Here is a 20,235-nt window from a genome sequence, read left to right as displayed (position 1 = left end):
ACTACTAGGATCACTTTAACTAGAAACAAAGGATCAGACATTCCAAGGACACAGTTGAGTGTGAAGAGTTGTCACAGAATATATTTTTCAGTACCTTAATGTCAAGAGACCAACAGTTTGAGTTATGAATTATGTGCTGAAATGCAATAGAAAATGGGTGCATTTCCATTTAATACCCCCCATTTCCCATTTCCACTTTAAATTAAAAGGAAACCAAAAATGGCTACAAAAGATGACCTCAATAAAAAGTCATTCTTAAGGACTGTCATCTTCCATTGAATTGCTGGATTTACTTGATCTTTGGTTTGAACAAGTGGCACAAGCAGAGACACCACTGTTCATAAAACTATTATAATTTAGGACATTATAATAGGACTACTGATTTGCAGGTTGAATTATTAAATTATTCCTGGATAATCTAGAAGTGATATTTCCTAGACTTCAAGCTTTGACCTTGGTCAAAGGATGACGCCATGACAGAGAGAACTAAGATCTGTATTGTTCCATTGTTAACTCTAAAGTATATGATGTAATGCCAATTTAAATCATACCTATGTAAATAAAAAATATAGAAAAATGTAAATATAAACTTGATATGTAGAAAAGATAACTAGTTCGTTTTTTTATGCAGATGTTTACAACTTTGTCCGTAAGTACTTTTTTCTATTTCGGCTGACAAAAATGATAAAACGTTTTAAAGATTCTGTTTTCATACAATGCAATTTGCAACAATGCAGAAACGAATAAATTAGTTTTCATTGTAACTTCAGTAATCATGTAGTTAAGCCTTTGGGGTCTGAAACAAATGTAATATGAACGGACAATTCAAAAAGAAAGAAAAACATTCATTGTACTGATCCAGTTTCAGTTCTTTATCTGAAGTTTTTTTGTATACCTGTATATGCGCACCAAGCGTCAGTGGGATATCCGTGAGGTAGAGTGCATATTGCAGTGTTGTAAAATTCCTTTCTAAACCGCGCTACAACAGCACAAGGTTACTCCCCTAATTCCACGTCACGCCCGGATGAGTCAAGCAGTCAAGTCAATTCACTGTAGTTCAGCTATTAACTTCCAGGTTCCATACTGACTAGGGGCTTTTGGATAACACGGACTGCTTTAAGGAAGTGAAAGTACAACAAATACCGAAAGGTACGTGATTTAAAAACATAATTCACCTTAAAAAAACGTATATCGCTGTTATAGATGGTCTTCGTTTAGCGTAAGACTGCAACTATCTTTAATGAAAATGTATCTTTCCCGAAGCGGAACCAAGAGGCGTGTAAAAAAAGCCATTTTTAATTTGTGACAGATTACCGGAAGGTTTTGTTTCTGAAGGGAAGATTTTGGAAAGTAGGCCAAAAACATACGAAGTACGCAAGCAAGGGGAAAGTACATGTTCTTAGCTGTAATGCACACAACTACCTTTCATTTTGAAACACTGCTTTAGTTTAGACTCTTAAACAGTCAACCTTGGCTTTACCACACCCTGTTCTATGTGGCCAATTGCAAATAAAAAAGTAAAATTAGTGCATAAAGACGTGCAATTTTTGGCAATATTGGGTTAAAAACAGGTTTACAGATTTGTCGTAGTTCTGCATTTTCTGCTTCATTTGTATTGTTTCGCAACCTCAAGACAAGCTGTTTTATTAGCGTCAGTACTTTCGTATTTCTTAAGGAAAGCATACTGATTGAGGTTGTTTGGCTACTTTAGTGATCATTCCTTGCATTTTGTGTAGTGCTTTTCATCCTAAAGGAAATCAAAGCGTTTTACAAATTGAGGGAGTACTTAATCTACCACTGAAGCTCCGCACCAGCCTGGGCGAGGTTTGGCAGCCATTGTGTGCAAGTACTTTGTTGTGCTGTTTGGTAATTATGTTTCTAGGAGGAAGGGGCCCCTCCTACTCGAAGAAGTTGGGAACGTAGAAAGATTGTAGCTACACCAGTTAGTGTGATTTGACAGTAGTTTTCCCGTGGCTTCTTGTGGTGTGGTGTAGCAAGGCATAATGAAAACATGGAAACTGTCAAATGAATATTTGAATAGGGTTGCCAAGGTAGATTATAATAGCGGTATCGTGGACAGTTGAGCTTAGTATTAAACTACTGTACGTTTTTGAGCAGTGAGACTACAGCAAATTGACCAAACTTTTAATTTTCTTCAAGAAGCATAAACTTCTTAGTTTCATTTACTGTCATTTTCATATTAGTGGCCTGCTCAGATTGTTTGCCATGACATAGTACTGTACATATGATATTAAATAAGAGAGAAATATTATTTTACTGTGTACTACTACTCGTTACATTCTTGATTATAAAACTTCCTAGTAATGAGGCTTTCTCAACTTTATTTACTCTGATGCTCATAATACTTTGACAGAAGTCTTTTTACAGTTTTGAGATTTACAGAACACTTAGTTTGACTACCAATACACGCACAAAATCAATTGATTTTCATGATTGCTTTAAAACATGTCTGAACTCCCAGATACGTGTTTTAGCAAAATCTGTGAGACTGGGATTTTCTGTTTTGATTTGACACGTGTGACCCAGTTTAGCTAACATTAAAAGGATAATTATCTTTGAGCCTGGCTATGAATAAAAGAGAACAAAGTATGTAGTGTTTAGTAAAGGATAGTGGTACAGGTATCATGTTACAGTTCCACTGTTCCGCTCATGTACCACCTGTTTCTGAGTGTCCATAAACTTGAAAACAGTTCTGCGTTGGCTGTAGGCCCTATGTAGTGGTCTGTCCTGTAGGCAATAGACAGGTTTTATGAATGGTCCTATAAAAAATACAAAATTCTATTCTCAGTGTAAAATGCTGCCACTGCAGCATTTTCTAAAGCTTGAAGTATTATTTTTTTTGTTTTGTACATGTTCTCTAAATATTGAGAAAAATGCAATTTTACAGTTCTACTGGTTTGTGTAGCTGTCATAACACTAATGAGCTTTTTTTTTCTTGCAGAATGTCATACCCAGGTTATCCACCCTCAGGATACCCTCCTTCCTACCCTGGATATCCTGTAGGTTACTCTTATGTCCTAAACAAGCAAGTATATCTTATGAGGTTGGCTGCTATTTTGTTTTCATTACAGACCCAGCTCTTATTAAGAATTAGCAGCTTTCTGATAATGAATCGATGGAGTTTTCCTTAGTGTTTTAAGAAACAAATATGGCTTAAACAAAAGCAAGCCATATACTGTATGCAAAAAGCCTACCATTTGTTTTTTGCTTCACTGGCCAAGCAAAGTTGCCCAACCACTCTCCTTTTCCCCCTTTCCCGTTCCCGTTCTTACCTTTCAGTTCTCTTGTGTCTTGCTTATCATTCCAGAAATCTTGAGGCAGCATGTACCATTGCCTCAGCTAAATGTGACATACACCATTACTGTGACTGTGTACTGTATATCCTTATATGTTTTGCTGTTTCTATAGCCTCAGGGAGCTGGAGGTTCTGCCTATCCACCCCCAGGACAGTATCCAGGTGCCCCAGGAGCAGGTTACCCCCCGACAGCCCCAATGGGTGTTGGGGGTGCCTATCCTCAGGGGCAGCCAGGAGCTGGATATCCTGGGTACCCACAAGCCCCTGGCCCAGGAGGGTATCCAGCCCCCAGTGGATACCCCCAGCAACCTGCGGCTGGAGGATATCCCTCTTACCCCGGAGGTACAACATTTGTGTTGAATTTTTGGAGAAACATGAATGCTCTGTCTGTACAGGTAGTGCCTTAATACCAAAACATGTATGTGCATTTTAAAGCCAAACGTAAATGGTCTTTTAAAATTGTTTCTTTTCCTCCTGAAGGCATAATATTGAGAAGGATATAGATACATTGCTTAAATCTGCTTTAGTCACATTTTAGCAATTTTAGTCAGCTGGGAATCTGTTTACACTGTTTCATTATTTGTTTGGTTTCTGCTAAAGTACTTCACCTATTGCTCCATCGCATCATTTGGACCCTGAACATTTTATTGGAATCGCCTAAGAATATGTGGGCCTCTTTTAAACATTATTCTGTGTATGCAGCTGTTTAGACACATTAAAGGTTGGTGTTTACACTTCCTTTGACAGTGCCGGGAGGCCCAGGGTATGGAGCCCCTCCAGGAGGCCCAGGGTATGGAGCCCCTCCAGGAGGCCCTGGGTATGGCGTTCCCCCTGCAGGCCCTGGGTTTGGCGCTCCCCCTGGAGGCCCTGGGTACGGTGGATACCCCCAGCCTCCAGGCCAGGCCTATGTTGGAGGAGGACCAGCCCCTCAGCCAGGTATGTTCTGTCCACCCATGCTGTTCATGTCATATTTTCTAGAAGTGTGCAGCTGAATGAGTAGTTCTCATTACAGTTAAAAAATAATATGAACACTATAAGCACTGTAAAATTAGATGTATTTTAATTTATTGTATTGTGAGTGAGATTTCATGGCTTTTACTCCATTCTTTTAGATTGTTCTTCTACTTTTTTAAACAATATTACTAACAGTGCTTGTGGTTTTCATTCATTTTTTATGATATCTTCCTGTTAATAAGATAAGATCACTTTATTAGCCATATACAATTTCTTGCATGAGACACACAGGCACACAGACAGGGATAGAGAAGCTTGGGGTTAGAGCGCAGGGTCAGCCATTTATACGGTGCCCCCGGAGCAGCTGGAGTAAAAAATGATTTCTTATCATTGCTGTGAGAATGCTCTCTGTACTTGCAATTGAAATAGTAATTATTTGTGTGCGTGCTATTAATATAAATAATGTGGCACTAAGTGAAAGCAAAAAGGGGTTTGGACATGTTGTATACCACAATCATGCTTGAAAGTTTGTGAATCCATTGCATAATTTGAGATTTTTTGTTTTTTAACCACAAAATGTATATTTAATCAGAATTTGTCAATTCCTAATTGAAATAAAGTATAATTATTCACCAATTTGAGTGTTTTGAAAGAAAATGTCCATGCAGCAAAATAATACACACAGTATACAGAAATTGTGCAGGTGCACATATGACTTACATCTAGGTAAAGCAGGATCAGATGGGTCAATGACAGGGTGTTAACCAATTAACTGAGATAACCAATGAAATTGAAGATGTGAAATGATGTGTTAGAGAGGAGCAAACATAAATAATTGCAAGAAACAGGTCAGTTACTCTTCCTATGAGTCTAGCATCATGCCTCGAACTAAGGAAACATCTGCAGAACTTAGGAAAAAAGTAGTGGATGCTCATCAATCTGGACAAGGTTATAAAACCATTTCAAAAAGATTTGGACTCCATAAATCCACTGTTAAGCAAAGAGTATACAAGTGGAGGGCATTTAAAACAATGGCAACCCTGCCAAGAAGTGAACGTCCTCCAATAATTTCACCTAGGGCCATAAGGAGAATAATAAAAGAAGTAAAAGGTAATCCTTAAATAACATCCAGAGATCTACAAGCCTCCCTAGCTGCATCTGGAGTAGTGGATCAACAGTAAGAAGAACCCTGAACAGAAATGCCATCTATGGAAGGGTTGCCAGGAAGAAGCCTCTTCTGTCAAAAAAGAACAAAGCTGCTCGTCTGAAGTTTGCCAGAGACCACCTGGGCAAGCCTGAAGAGTTCTGGAAGTCTGTTCTCTGAACAGATGAGTCCAAAATTGAACTATTTGGGCACAAAAAGAGGGCACATGTTTTGCGAAGAACCGACACAGCCTACCACCACCAAAACCTTATCCCTAGTGTCAAGCATAGTGGTGGGAGTGTCCTTGTATGGGGCTGTTTTTCTTACTTTGGCCCTGGGCAACATGACATCATTGAGGGAGTCATGAATTCTAAGAAATATCAAGGAATACTTCAGAAGAATGTCACGCCATCAGTTCAAAAACTCAAGCTGAGCACAAAGTGGATGTTTCAACAAGACAACGATCCTAAACTTTCAAGTAAGTCCACTAAAGAATGGCTTAGGAAGAAGAGATTGTGAGATGTGCTGGAATTGCCAAGCCGAAGCCCTGACCTGAATCCTATTGAAATGCTGTGGCAGGACCTTATGAGGACTGTTCATGCAAAACATCCTGCAAACCTCACAGAGCTGGTGGGGTTTTGTAAAGAGGAGTGGGGAAAAAATCCCTCAAGCAAGATGTCAGAGACTGATAACTGGTTATAGGAGGCGACTGTGTGAACTTATTGCTGCTAAAGGAGGTGCCACAAATTATTGACTGAAACTTTTACATTTACTTTTGCATCCAAGAATATCTGGTGATCAAATCCCTTTTTATGTGTGGGAAATATTTGGGATATTCATTCTATATATTCATTAAAAGTTCCGATTCATATAATATCTCTATAATATCTAAAATAATGATAACCTTGAAGTGTTCACAACATTTTTCAAGCATGTAGTTTAAGGTCAACAACTGCAAACCTTTTTTGTAGGTCACTCCCAAATGTTTGTTTGCAGTGCAAGCAGGACTCAATCTTATGCTTAAATTCTTGGAAATATTTTCCCCGTTTTCCACTCAATGCATACCTTTTCCAAAAAAAGGCAAGCCATATATGCACTCCTTGGTTACTGTATGATCCTTGTGTTACTGTCAGTGACACAAGGAGAAATGTCTTATTTTGACATGTGATGAGCCATGAATGAAAATCCCTGTTCCACAGACGTGGCTTATAACTCTTTTGCTGACATGTCTTTATTACAGGTGGATTTCCTGGTGGACCAATGCCAGGTCAGCAACCACAGGTAAGGGCAAAGTACCTCCAGCACTGTTAAAGAAACCCTTTTTCAGCACAGTTCCTAGGCTTATAATGTAGTCACATGAGGTCGATTGCAACAGACATGCCAATTTTCGTAAGACATTAAATAATTAGTCTTATCTATAGCAAGGTTGGCACTAACTTATTCCCATACTTTAATATCCTCTAGAGGGCAGCAACTGTTACTTTAGGTTTGTTGCAATTGAGGATATTTTTAATCCAGAGCCAAGTACGTTGGAATTAATATTCACCTAGTATGGAGCTGCATACAAACTACGGGATCATCCCCTGTTACTATACTGCTTTCATTAAGTGCAATAGACCCATAGTTTCTGAGCCTGAAAAGCAGTGTGGGCCATTTTAATATTCACAGAGCAAAGAGAAAGTTAAACATAAGTTACAAGTAACATACATTTTCACTGCATCCAGTGAAATTAATGCAGTTCCTATTAGTGAGATGAATTGTGAATTGTTATGATAATTTTTATAACTGGCAATTTTTTAGAAAATGGAATCATTTTTAGAAATTAATTCTGGAATTTGTCAGTCTGATAAAGCCACCCATTAGATAGGTGTTTGTTAATATTTTTATTGTGTGAATTAGCATTTACTACATATACATTATTCTGTGTTTTGTTGTTTGTTTTGATCTTATAAGTTAGGATTTGAAGACACAGGCTTTATTAGTTGGGAGGAACCCCAATGGATTAATGATGAGGTGACTGCATGGCAGAGAATCATTTGTATTATAATGATTCATAATACATTTAATATGTTTATTAAAGTTTTTTTTTTTTCACGTCTGCTTTATGATCTGTGGCACAGCATGTTATTATGTTAAAACCCTTACTGCATCCACACTGTTTGATGTGTATCCTGAAAACTGTACAAAACATTATTAAATAAATCAGTTATATATGGTAATCATTCTGCCATACAATTTTTAAATGTGAATAGTATCACATACAGAGTATTTTCTTAGAAGAAAGGGCAGATGTATTGAATGGAATGAAGCTTTGCTTGCTATTGAAACTGATCCAAATACCGGAAACTGAACCGGCAATAAAAGAGGCTATCTGCGCAGATAGCAAAGACCCAACAACTATCAAACAATTAATCGAAATCGCCTCCGATAAACTACTGCAGGCACTAAAACCCAAGAAGCCAGCAGTAAACACAAAGAACAAAAAAACCTCCGAACACCACAAGGGCAAAGAATGGTCTTGGACAAGAAAGAGGGCCAACAAAAGGAGGATTTATGTTGAGAGATAAAATCTTTATTATATTTACCTGGGTGACATTTGCTTTGTGCTACCAACACCTAATCGACATACCTCATGAAACATTGTAGCTTCTGACAAAAAAAAATAATTTTCAATGAAATGAGTCAAACCCTTGGATAACATGGGCTTTAAAGGGTGTGGGAATCTATTTTAAGCCAGAAGAGAGAAGAAAAGCAGCAGGTCTCTTTCACTGCTTAGAAAGTTCTTAACCAACTTATATTGTACTTGAGCTTGTAACCTAGTAACATTTGTATGTTACAGATAGAAAAGTGTAGAAAATGTGAGGGAAAAAAATGATTTTTTCCTTTATCCTGCTTCTGTTATCAGATTTTTTTGTCTTAATGATTTTTCAGTCATATTCAGAATATCAGATGGCCCACAACAGTTGATTAATATGTATAGTACAACACTGGATAAACATAGCAAGATGTAGTTTTTATTTGAATGAAAATGAGCCACTGGTCACTGCTTTGAAGCTTTTTACAATTACAGTAGTGTTTAAAGAATGGGCATCGGTCCTAACCATCCCAGACCTGTTCTGCTTTATTTTACTTTATCCTTTTTATTGCTTTGCTAATATGCATGTTACAGACATACTGCATATTGTACATTGTCTGCACTTGCAAGTCCCGTGAGATGTTGAGATGTTGAAACGGTTTTAAAAATATGCTATTTCATGGTTTTTATATAATAGACAATTTTTGCTAAATTCATGATTCAACTTTCGGTTCTTTATCCTTGATAATCATGAAGTAAGTGCACCAGTATTGGCAATGTACAAAATCCATGTGCCTCAGAGGAAAATGAAGTTAAAATGTAGTCAGATGTGGCCTATAATTTTGGAAAAGCATAGGATTTGGTGCTTCACTACTATTTATGTTTTTAATAAGAAAAAGTATTTGTCAACAGCATGTTTGAACCCTGCTTCCATTAAGGAAACGCATTGTATGACTGGCACAAAACAGTGTTTCGTTTTCAACTCCTTTATATCCAATTAGATTTAAAAGTAATTCTTTGGTATTCGTTTTAGCCACTGCCTGTGGTAGGAAAGCCAGTGTACCAGGGCACTATAAAGCCCACTCCTGGTTTTAATGCTGAGGCAGACGCAGCTATTCTTCGGAAGGCCATGAAGGGGTTTGGTAAGTTATGCTGTTAAATAACTTTGAAGTCTTGAAAAATAGTTTTAGATAATTTAATATTAAAACTATTACCTGATTATATTACACAAATGACAAGTGTCTGCATACCTAAATACAGGATTTAAATTTGTCACTAGGAATAGTGACGGATTATCGGATTAGCAATTACCATATACATGCTTACTTAAACATTATGTAGTCAAGACTTAGTTATAATTAATGTCTATGAACTGCTCATAGTCTAACTATTGTGAATCTGGGATGAAATGAAAGCAATGACTCTGCTTTCCTATGATTTGTTTCCTAGAATTGTAATTAATGAAGTTATATGACATCCACTGTCAGGAGCTGAAGCTGCTAGAAAGAAAGTTTGATTAAATCCTGTTCTCATTTTCATGACAAGATATTCATTTGTCTTGGAGAATTATTCATGCTAATTTTATTGTTGAGCCTTTACAGCAGTGTAAGTTTTCCTTTTGTCAAGGAACGGATGAGCAAGCCATTATTGATGTTGTATCTCGTCGTACAAATGAGGAACGACAGAAAATCAAGACAATGTTCAAGACCATGTATGGGAAAGTGAGTAGGAATGAGCACTGTTGGTGGTGTACAGATACATCTTGGAAATGCATTACTTATCCTATCTGTGCATGAAGAATGCTGTGAAGGAACCATTCTGGTTAAGAATGATTTTAGAAATATTCAGATCACTGATTGTAGGGTTTGCTGTTCATTTCTGATTCCTCTTATGAAAAAATATTATTTCTACAAAATGTAATGTGTAATCTTGCAAATATGAATAACAGTATATAGTGTTCTCTAAGTTTTAAGGCAATACTTGAATTGCTAAAAATAATAAAGTTTTTTTTTGGTAAGAAAGTAAAGAAAAGCTGTTTTTATTTGTTTTTTCCCCGCATAATCATACCCATCATATACACAATCAGGAAGTCATTTGAAGTGGCTATGATGTATAATAAATGTATATTTTGATAGATACAAATGTTTCATGTCCTCCATCAGGGGTGTTTTTATTATATTTATGTTGTTCAGCCCAACTGATAATGCATAAATGTTATTAAGATACATGTTCATTTGCTTTAAAGGTGAATATGTTGACCATTTTGATTAATCTATACTTTTTTCATTTTTATGTGCTTAATTAAATATTTTTCTTTACTCTGAAAAATAGTTAATTTAATATGTAAATGAATCGTACCTTGCACCTTGAGTAATATAGAACTATAGTGTCAGTTTAATAGCCTTTTTATGGAAATTACTTCTTATACAATTTTAGCTCACTTGTATTCTGGATGTTATGGATCTGTGTTTCACATTTTTAAATAGCACTGAAGCTTTGAAATGGTTCAAATAACAATTTATTTTTATATACTTTTTAGGCCACATCAATACATTCTGTCGTGTTACATTTTACAGTTTTGTTATTAGCCATGAGCTATAGTTATAGCCAATGCAAAATTCCTATTTGCAGAGGTTCATACGATCTTCTTAAGAAGAATTGGCCAAAAAAGTGAATGTTGTGAGTCTGGTACAAGCACGGCTTTAAATGCCTGAAAAAACTGAAAGAATAAAGACTGACATTGTCCCCCTTTACAGGATGTCATTAAAGATTTGAAGTCAGAGCTGAGTGGGAACATGGAAGAAGTCATCCTTGCACTGTTCATGCCAACTACATACTATGATGCTTGGAGTTTAAGACATGCAATGAAGGTATGAAATGCTCTTCAGATTTATGCACTGTATTTAAACTTTTAAGCTTTGCTTTGTTTTTTTGTAGTAATAATACTAAATTGTTTAATTGTTTATTTGTAGCAATAATAATATGGAGTTGCTCTAGGTAACACTATGACCATATTGGTGGGAGTCACTCTTAGTCTATTGACTTGATAAAAACTTGAATAAATTCCGGTCTGTATGCTTGAGGACTTTTTAAAGTTTTAAAGTTTCTTCAAGTATTATTTCTGTGGCTCTCACATTGTTAGGTTATGGTTTTACTAACTTAGTTTAGATGTTGCAAAAAGTATATGCATACTGTATCAATAATTTTACCGTTCTATTAAATGGTTATTAAGGAGAAAAAAAGTTAATATTCCAAATAAGTCTGTTTTTAAATTTCTTCCCTGGAGGTATACCCTTGTTGTTGCAAACCTGGACAAGAAGCATTCACTAAATTCTTTAAAAAGATACTTAACTGTTGTCTAAGAGCAGCTGTATGCATCAGTCCTAGGCTTCTGACTGAGACACACCCTCTTTGTGATATATTGGAAGCTTACCATGGAATTTATGAATCATAGTGATAGGGGAAAAAAGGAGGTGTGGAACATTGGAGCTTTTCAACACAATATACAAACAAAACTTAGCCACCTTTTGTTACATAAATAGACAGCAAAACTGGATTTTCATTTTTTTAATAGCTTTCAGATTGAAAAGGACAGTTTTGTTTTTTGCGTTCTCTATCAAATCAACTATTTTAAATTTGAAAGTTTTCATTATTTTATGCATTTTCATCTTTCAGTAATATTAAATGTTGTCAGTTTGAATGTCGGAGGCTTGATGTTGACTGATATGGCATTCTGCCATTTGTGCGTGCCTGTCAGTATTGCACAGTTAATCGCAAATAAAGCTCTTAATTCTTATTGTTGCAATGACTTTTGTTGGGAAAGATTAAACAGATGGGCGTATTATTTAGGATCTCCAGTAATAAAACCACAGCATGAGGTTGTCATGATGTCTGTTTCTTGGAAAGACAATATAATTTGTTATTCTAAAGTTATTTTGTCTTTTCTGCCAAAAGATGTTTTCATGTTTAAAAAATAATTTACTGAAGGTTTCTCATGTACTGAAAAGGAATAATTTTCCAGATCTCCTGAAACAAACTGAAAAGCAAAGGTTGTTGAAAGATCACAGACATCATATGTCCATAGCTTTGTGCCCTAACACTTTGGGTGCCTTTGTTTAAACTATAAGGAGGTATTAGAATGTCAGTTCTCCTAGCATTTTATTTTCAGGAGTAGGTCTTAAATACAATATTCCTTAACATGTAAAAAGGAAAATCAAAACTTTAAAATTGCAAGATGCTCTTGTAGTCAGACAAGTGGCAGTTGTTAAAATAATGTTTTGTATACATTTAGATTCCAATGCAATGTGCATTTTTAATTTTGGAGACAGCTTAAATCTATGATGTACTTTTACCAACTAATTGTACTAAACAAAATCTAGTTTTGCTTTTTGCTGATGAGCTGTAATGGATTGTTGGGGTAAAAAATTAAAGCACTTCTGTTCAATTGCTTTTTTGAATGCTGTTGATTTCCTTTTATTATTTTAAAAGAAAATGGCTGTATGAAACACTTGAGAAATGTGCACCTTGACCTAATGAGATAATTACGAGCATTTCTCTATCTGTAACATTATGTTGTGCAATCTGTCTGCTTTACCCACAAACCTGCTAAACAAGAAAAACAGCTCCAATTAACTTTCTAAAGTAGAAGCCTGAAATGTAATGCACTTAAAGTGAACATTTTGTTTTTTAATGTATTCATATAAAAGCCTTTGGAAGGTGGTTCTTGATTTTCTTACGAATGTTTGGTGGCTAAATTAATTTTATTGAATTCATTTCAGCATTTATGTAATCGTGATGCCATGACAGAAACTGTATAGTTCAGGATTTAATAGTATAGGGTTTAAATAAGCAATGATAAAGAAAACTTTTTAACTACTTCCACTTTTTCCAGCTCAGCTTTTACTATGTGCAGGGCAATAGAGAACTTTTTGTAAACTTATAAATCTTTAACTATTGCAGTGGTTTTAAAAATAATTATATTTGTTTTATCTGTATTATTATTTAGTGTGTATTTTAGATAATATATAATGTTATGCAATATAAAATAATACAGCATGGAACTGTGGAAAATACCCAGTGTTTGGCCACAATTAGCAAACTTTGTGAAACCATTCTAGTCAAGTAGAAAGTAAAGGGTAAAGGAACAAGTTTGTGATTTTAATGAGGTTTCAAAATACAACAAAGAGATTATCCAAACACAGCAAACTTCTTAATTATTAAGAAATAAAACAATTCTTAACCCTAAATGTAGGAATTATAAAGAGGGTTACTACCACCTCTAACCTACTGTAATACTTTCCCTCATGTGACACAGACACACCCTTTTAAGCACAATTTGCCTTGTGTAAATGCTACATTGCAAACAATTAAGAAAAGTTAAATCCCAAGTGAACAGTTTACAATTGAGTACTACCTACTTCACTGGAAATATCTGATGATCCCATTGTCATCACAGCTCTCCAACCAAGCAATCCATCTCAGAACATTGTAGTAAAATGTCAGTGGTAAATTCGAAACCAAATAGACAACTACTGTACTTGGGTAGAAACAAAGACAAGTTAAAGCAGAGCTGACTAAAATAACAAAGATAATTTATCTCTGTTTAGTGATGGATATGATAATGGATAAACATAAAAATGTACATAATGTAGATGAAGAATACAAATTTAATTTTACTTAACCAGCACAAAAAGTGAGCAGACAAATGACAGACATTTGTCTGCTCAGAGATGGACTTTTTGCCCTTTCCTAGGCCATACAGATCTTGAATTTCTGGCTTCTACTTTATTGAGATTGGTGTATGCATGGGACATAACAAGCAATTAAATTATTTTTAACAGAACTCCTTTAATGCAAACATACTAAGACACTTGCAGAACCCTCTTAACAATAGCTGTGGTATTTTCATTCTCTGGTAACCAATGATAATTATGATTATCGGTAACAATTCTAATTATGATTAATCAATAAACTGTTAATATTTTGCTACTCGGTTACTATCCTGTTTTGCTGTTGCCACAAGAACATGTCATAGATTGTTTTAGCTTGCTGACATTTTGACATTGGTTAAGTGTGAGATTCTTTAATGCTTGATTATAAATACGGAGTGCTTTAGACCTTAGTAGTCACATTGTAAATTTCTGATAGGTTAACATCCAATATTTTTCCTTCAGGGAGCTGGGACCCAGGAGAGGGTCCTGATTGAGATTCTCTGCACCCGAGATAATCAAGAGATCAGGAATATTGTCAAGTGCTACAACTCTGAATTTGGTCGAGACCTAGAGAAGGATATCCGCAAGGACACCAGCGGGCACTTTGAGAGGCTGCTCATCTCCATGTGCCAGGTATTGATTAGTTTAGTAGGAGTCAAGGGAATCCCACTGCAAATAATGAAATTAGGAGTCTGAGTCTGTGTTTTTTGGAAATCAAGTTGGTATGATAAGTAGTAATAAGTAGAACATTTTAATTATCCATTCATTTAATCACAGAGAAGATATTTTAATAATCATGATCAACTGCTGGTAAGCTCTTACTTACAGTACCTCACTTCAGCATTCCAGTGTGCGTGAGTCAGTGACAGGATTAGTCAACACTAGACACAAGAAAAGAGTTGCCTGCATCACCCAGGTAGCGATAAACTGATACTTCAAACACTGACTGAAAGAAATTCTGGTATCAATACAGTAGGTAACAAACTAACATAAAAACTAAAAGGATACTGGGACATCTTTAATTTGTAATCTTCCCTCTGTTTTTAATTGCTTTTTTTCACATTTGGATTTTGCTTTGTCAGATACTAGCTTGTGTAACGTGAAAAGCTGAGAAGCTTTTCCAAGAAGACATATGGCTGTAATTTGTGCCAAATGTGCCTATACCAAACATTGTCTCAATGGGCGTGAATACCTATGCAATCAGGTATTTTCCATTTTCTATTTAGAATTAATTTAGGAGGACCTGTAGAATTTTTTCACTTTGACATTAAAGAGTGTGTTCTGTCATCAAGACCAGAAGCTGCTGATGGAATGGAATCCAAAATAAGTCTAAGTGTGGAGCTGTGCCATCCTGGGGCTGTGTGAGTGAGTTCTGACTAATAGTATGCTGTTAATGCGTCTGCAGGGGAACAGGGATGAAAGTGATGCAGTCAACCTGCAGAAGGCTCAGGAGGACGCTCAGCGCCTGTTCCAAGCAGGGGAGGGCAAACTGGGGACAGACGAATCCTCCTTCAACATGATTCTGGCTACCCGCAGCTTTCCCCAGCTCAGGGCCACCGTGGAGGCCTATGGCAGGGTATGCATGTCCAGTGTTGCTCTCGTGGTTATAAGGCCTTCCTCATCAGTGAAAACATTTACAATATGTTTAGGAAGTTGTTTTGAAGGAACGTGTTTCTTGATTGTATTGCCATATTGATCTTTATTTCAAACTCACTTCATTCTCCTCAGAGTGTGTTCGCCAATTTAAAGGTGTTTGGAACTTTTTAAAGGGTGAATGCCCATGACAGAAGTACTTGTCTTCCAAAATATGGAAAGGCAATAAATATTCTTATAAGGACGTGAGGTGACACCCTTCGTAATAAATTGTTACATTTTTCTGCTACATTTTGCAATGTAAAAGTCATATGATGCAATATTATTATGAGAAAGGATATCTCATTTGGCCTTATAACTCTCATGCGGTGATGACTCATTTTTCATGAGGGACTTTGTAAATTCTACCTGTTAAAGGGTGATTTTCTTTGCTGGGAAAAACAAACATTATTATTTCAGGATTACTTGTTGTTAGTATGTTGACTTTAAGAAGTTATTCATTCTGAATTAATAAGATTATCAGTTACAAAACTTTGCTCTACATTTTTTTAAGCATTTAAATAAAAAATGTAAATTTAATATTTTATACTTTCAGTACAAACATAAGCCTATGTGAGCTAAATACTTTTCTCTTTCAAACCTTGTTATGTCAATCATGAATTCAGCACTGTACTTTATGACTACTAAATTAGCATTGGATACCTACTGTAATTGTTTGTCTTTTTCTGAACTTTACAGATTGGCAAGCATGACTTAATAACTTCCATTAAAAAAGAATTCAGTGGCTATGTTGAATCTGGCTTGGTTGCAATAGGTAAGAACATTTTAAATAAGCTTTTTTATTAATGATTCATAAAGATAAGTGTTCTGCTGTGTTTCATTGAAAAGGAGGCTTTTGTAATTTTAGGCTTGATACCTTAATATATATATATATTCCCTAAATATTAAACTGCTTTTGAATTAACTTCTGGAAATAATTTTTAGGTTGTTTTTTGTCTTTTCTGCAGTTCAGTGTGCCCTGAATCGTCCAGCTTTCTTTGCTGAGAGACTATATAAGTCAATGAAGGGAGCAGGCACAGATGACTCCAGTCTTACCAGGATCGTTGTAACTCGCAGTGAGGTGAATGCCTACAACAATACTTCCTTAAAAGCATTACATGAAATTCATTTAGTCTGAAATCCATTCGCTATTTGGTAACTGTGAAAAAGCATTTACACAGTTTAGTGATGATTGTCCTGGACAGTGGTGATATTTTTAGCAGTATAAGAGTAGTGTCTTTTCACTAGCTACTGTAGCTATTTCTGTAGCTCAGCTCTGAAAGCACTGTAAAACTCAGGTAATCACTTCAGCACAGATCTGCTATAAAAACTGAAAATCCCGAAAGTTTTATTTTGAAGATCAGGACTTTCAAGTGTTGTTTAAAATGTTAAAATGTTTTATAACATGCTATATAACATTTTGATTTTTTTTAAAACAATGATTTTCAAATTATAATTCATTTTGATGTGCTGTAATTCTGCAATTAGAAGGGGCACATAATTCCTCAAGAGTGGAAGGGAGTGTGTACATGCTGATTTAGGTTGCATTTTGTGTTTGCTTATTCACTACACAGAGATAAACTATACAGTACATGGACTTTATTAAGAGCTCTGAAAGTGTTTACTCCTTATTCATCTGTTTAACTACTGCATTTTTATATTGAACATCTTCTTGTAAAATAAGAATTGGTAGGAATAAAATATTGAGTGATTTATTTTATACAGTAAGATGAAAGGGCTGACTTTGCAGTTAGAGGTCAAAATGGGGAGTTGTATCATGTGAGCTACAAAGGAGCAAACAGATTCACTCCATACTGGAAGGTAAAAAGAAAAAAATACAGTACAACATTTTAGCTGTAGAGTGTTCTCAAGGCGGGTAAAAGATGCTCCACAGCTGAGTTTTTTTTTCTTTTCACTTTTGAGTATGAATTAACCTCTGCTTTTAGCCCCAGAAAACAATACTTTTTGTTTTTATAAATGATATTGCAGTCGACGCATGTTTCTCCTCATGCGACTGATAAATCCTGATTTTCCTTACAGATTGATCTGGTGCAGATTAAGGAAGCCTTCATGCAGATGTACCAAAAAACCCTATATACCATGGTGGAAGGAGATACAAGTGGAGACTACAAACGTCTTCTACTGGCAATTGTTGGTCAATGAGTAAAAGGCAGCAGAAAACTGTCTGTGTACACGTGTATCAATTTATATCAAATGTGTAGCAGACACAGTGAGTAGTAAAATACGTTTTCAACAGAAAAGTCTTGAGTCATTGCAAAAGTATCATTTACACTGACTGCCTCTTTCTATTTTCACATTTTATTAAATGAAAGTCAACTTAAAATATATGCATACTATGTATTTTAGAACCATTTTCAGCAATGCACTGACTTTATTATTAAGCCAACTTAAAAACCAGAAACGGGTTGGTATTTGCATTTCACCAACACAAACATGTTTTTTGATAGTGTAAAGTGTCAGTTTGGAAAAAAGTGTCAACATAGATTATTATAATTATAAATGTAATTATCTATGCATTCTTCCTAGATGAGTTTGTTAACCTTAGAGTCTATGCATTTACATAAAACCTGCCTTAACATATACAAGTCTATATGAACTTGATAAAAAAAATGCTCACACCAAATACATTATACAGAATAGAGTACGCAGAAAACCTTGTTGAAACATTCGCATGTCTGATTATTAAACTGCTCAATATACTGTAGCATGGTTTTTGAGTTCTTGTTCAATTTCTTGTAACAGAAGAAATGAATGTAATAAAGTCTGACAATCTTAGTTTTGTGTCTCAAGGTCCTCAAAAGAGAATTGAATATCATTAAATTTAAATTGCAAAACTCTTCTTAATTTGTTATCTTTTTCTTAACACAGAAGGCTCAGTGTTTTAGCTTTCAGTTTCCTCTTTACTCCCTTTATACATTAATATAGAATTGCCAAATTCTCGATAGCGGAAAGCGATAACATAAAATCCTAGGAGTTTTGGCACATTTGGAAATGCTTAACAGGACGGATTTCTTTGCTAAGATCTTGAAATACAACTATTACAATAAGTTTTAGGTTGTTCCTTAATGCAGCCAAAGGCTGGAATCAGTGTAAAATTGAATATTCATTCAAGTTATTGAATTTAAATTTGACATGTACTGAATCCTTTAACATCCCAAGAATTAAAAAAATGTAGTTTGTGCATTTCCAAAGATAAAATGCATAATGTACAGAAGCAGATTTCTTCTTGAAGAATAAATGTATTTGTGCGGTGTTTGTCACATTGAACTGAGTTCTGATTCTGTTACAACGACCACATGATTATAGAATAAATAGGTATATCATCAACCCCTGTTCTAAAAAAGCATTGGAAGTTTCACAGGAGAAGCATGAACTCTGAAGTTATTAAATCCTTTTGAACTGTGTTGTATTTTGGTATGGAGAAACACACCAAGGTTGCTACACCTACCTCCTTGACCAGAAAAGGCTTCTAAGTCAAGTTGCATAAGTAATTTACTGATTTGTAGGGGCTTGGTTGTTGAGCTTCCCTTCCCTGACTGCATTGGATCCATCCTGTCTTGATATAACTTATAGTTTATGGACATTTCTACTGCTTACATGATGCTGGGAGGGGAGGTCGGGGGAGGCCAAGAGTGCTGCAGCTGAAGCACTCAAATCCTCACTGCCTGTACTGAAGCTGTCTCCTGCTGCTCAGAGACATCCGAAAGATGGAAACTTGGAGCACCACCAATGACGGGTGAGTGGGGGTGTGGGATGGTGTCATGTTGTACTCTCTGGTTTTTGAGCAATGCAAATTAATTAAAAAATGGTTAGCAAAAAACTAACCATTGAAGGTTAGGTCTTTGAGCACAATTTTTACATTAACAGCTATCGTGTTATTACATGTGTTATCTTTTAACAAATGCAAGAGTGTATGGCTCTTATTAAACATTAATCATGCTTAATCTTGTCAGTGTTATCAGCAATTATAGTTTATATTTATAGTTACTCTACAGCTTGACGTCTCGATAAAAATAGCCTTTGACATGGCATTTAACTGCAATGGACAAGTGCCATATCATTAGGCAGAAGGATGGGTGGATTTAGTACCTTACTCTGTTGAACGCTGCTATAACTGGCATACACTCCTGGACGATGAGCAGCTAGGCTGGGGCACGCACTGACTTTTCATCTTAAAGCATTATGATTACTTATGACTGTGTGGTGTTTCTGTTGTGATGAAATTATGCAAATTATAAAAACAAATTAGCTCTAGAGATGAATGGGTTAGGGGTGTGTCATGTCTCTAAAAACAGGATTCACAAGGAGCTACAATATAAGTGTTCATTTACCACCATAATGCTTTCAGGTGGGGCTGCACATTGGTGGTGGTGGAGGGGGGTCCCCATTACCTGTAAAGCACTTTGAGTGGAGTGTCCAGAAAAGCGCTATATAAGTGTAAGCAATTATTATTAGTAGTAGTAGTAGTAGTAGTATTACACCAGAGATGAGTGCGTTATGGTAATTTATGTTTTAAATCTGCCATCTAGTGGATTGTTCTTGAAATTACATTATTAATGCACATTTATAGGATCCCTTTTCAAAAGCATATTCTCAAAAAGATCTTTCAATTTAAACTTAAAACCATAATGAAGTGGAACCGTATAGTGTAATTATTATGAAACAGGTTTGAAGTTAGTTCTATATTTGCCATCTATAAACCCAAGGCTTCTGCAGGTAAAACCGCACATCTGAAGCTTGCCCAGTTCAGCACAGCAGCCTACATAAATATTATAAATAAAGCTGCTCGAAAGGATACAATATTAAAAACATAACTAGAGTAATCAGGTCTAGTTTAAGCACAGAGTAGATCCACTGTGAGAATGTTGATTTTTTCAGGACT

General features: G+C 35.7%; 1 protein-coding gene across 2 annotated transcripts; it reads left to right on the top strand.

The window, feature by feature from the left end:
* Positions 1-993: 993 nt before the first annotated feature.
* LOC148661622 (annexin A7-like) lies at positions 994-18,187 on the top strand. 2 transcript variants are annotated; one of them, XM_088635633.1, is made up of 14 exons: positions 994-1,149; positions 2,963-3,020; positions 3,430-3,658; positions 4,064-4,252; positions 6,655-6,695; positions 7,368-7,427; positions 9,023-9,131; positions 9,616-9,710; positions 10,746-10,859; positions 14,163-14,333; positions 15,106-15,276; positions 16,032-16,107; positions 16,301-16,413; positions 17,373-18,187. In XM_088635633.1, exons 2-14 carry the CDS (start codon positions 2,964-2,966, stop codon positions 17,493-17,495), a joined length of 1,548 nt encoding a protein of 515 aa, XP_088491759.1. In that variant the 5' UTR covers positions 994-1,149; position 2,963; the 3' UTR covers positions 17,496-18,187. The 2 variants fall into 2 exon arrangements, with proteins under 2 accessions (XP_088491759.1, XP_088491760.1); XM_088635634.1 differs by lacking the exon at positions 7,368-7,427.
* The last annotated feature ends 2,048 nt before the right edge of the window (positions 18,188-20,235 follow it).

This window comes from Lepisosteus platostomus, chromosome 6 (genome assembly GCF_059453375.1).
Source record: "Lepisosteus platostomus isolate fLepPlt1 chromosome 6, fLepPlt1.hap1, whole genome shotgun sequence".
Taxonomy (NCBI): domain Eukaryota; kingdom Metazoa; phylum Chordata; class Actinopteri; order Semionotiformes; family Lepisosteidae; genus Lepisosteus; species Lepisosteus platostomus.
The sequence above is the reverse complement of the archived record's forward strand: the minus strand, read 5'-3'. Positions and strand labels throughout refer to the sequence as shown.

Bases quoted from the DNA above. Each gene is read 5' to 3' on its own strand.
- LOC148661622 (XM_088635633.1), top strand. From the start codon at position 2,964: ATGTCATACCCAGGTTATCCACCCTCAGGATACCCTCCTTCCTACCCT. The intron at 9,711-10,745 runs GTGAGTAGGAAT...CCCCCTTTACAG, and splicing joins TCAAGACCATGTATGGGAAA to GATGTCATTAAAGATTTGAA. The intron at 14,334-15,105 runs GTATTGATTAGT...ATGCGTCTGCAG, and splicing joins TGCTCATCTCCATGTGCCAG to GGGAACAGGGATGAAAGTGA.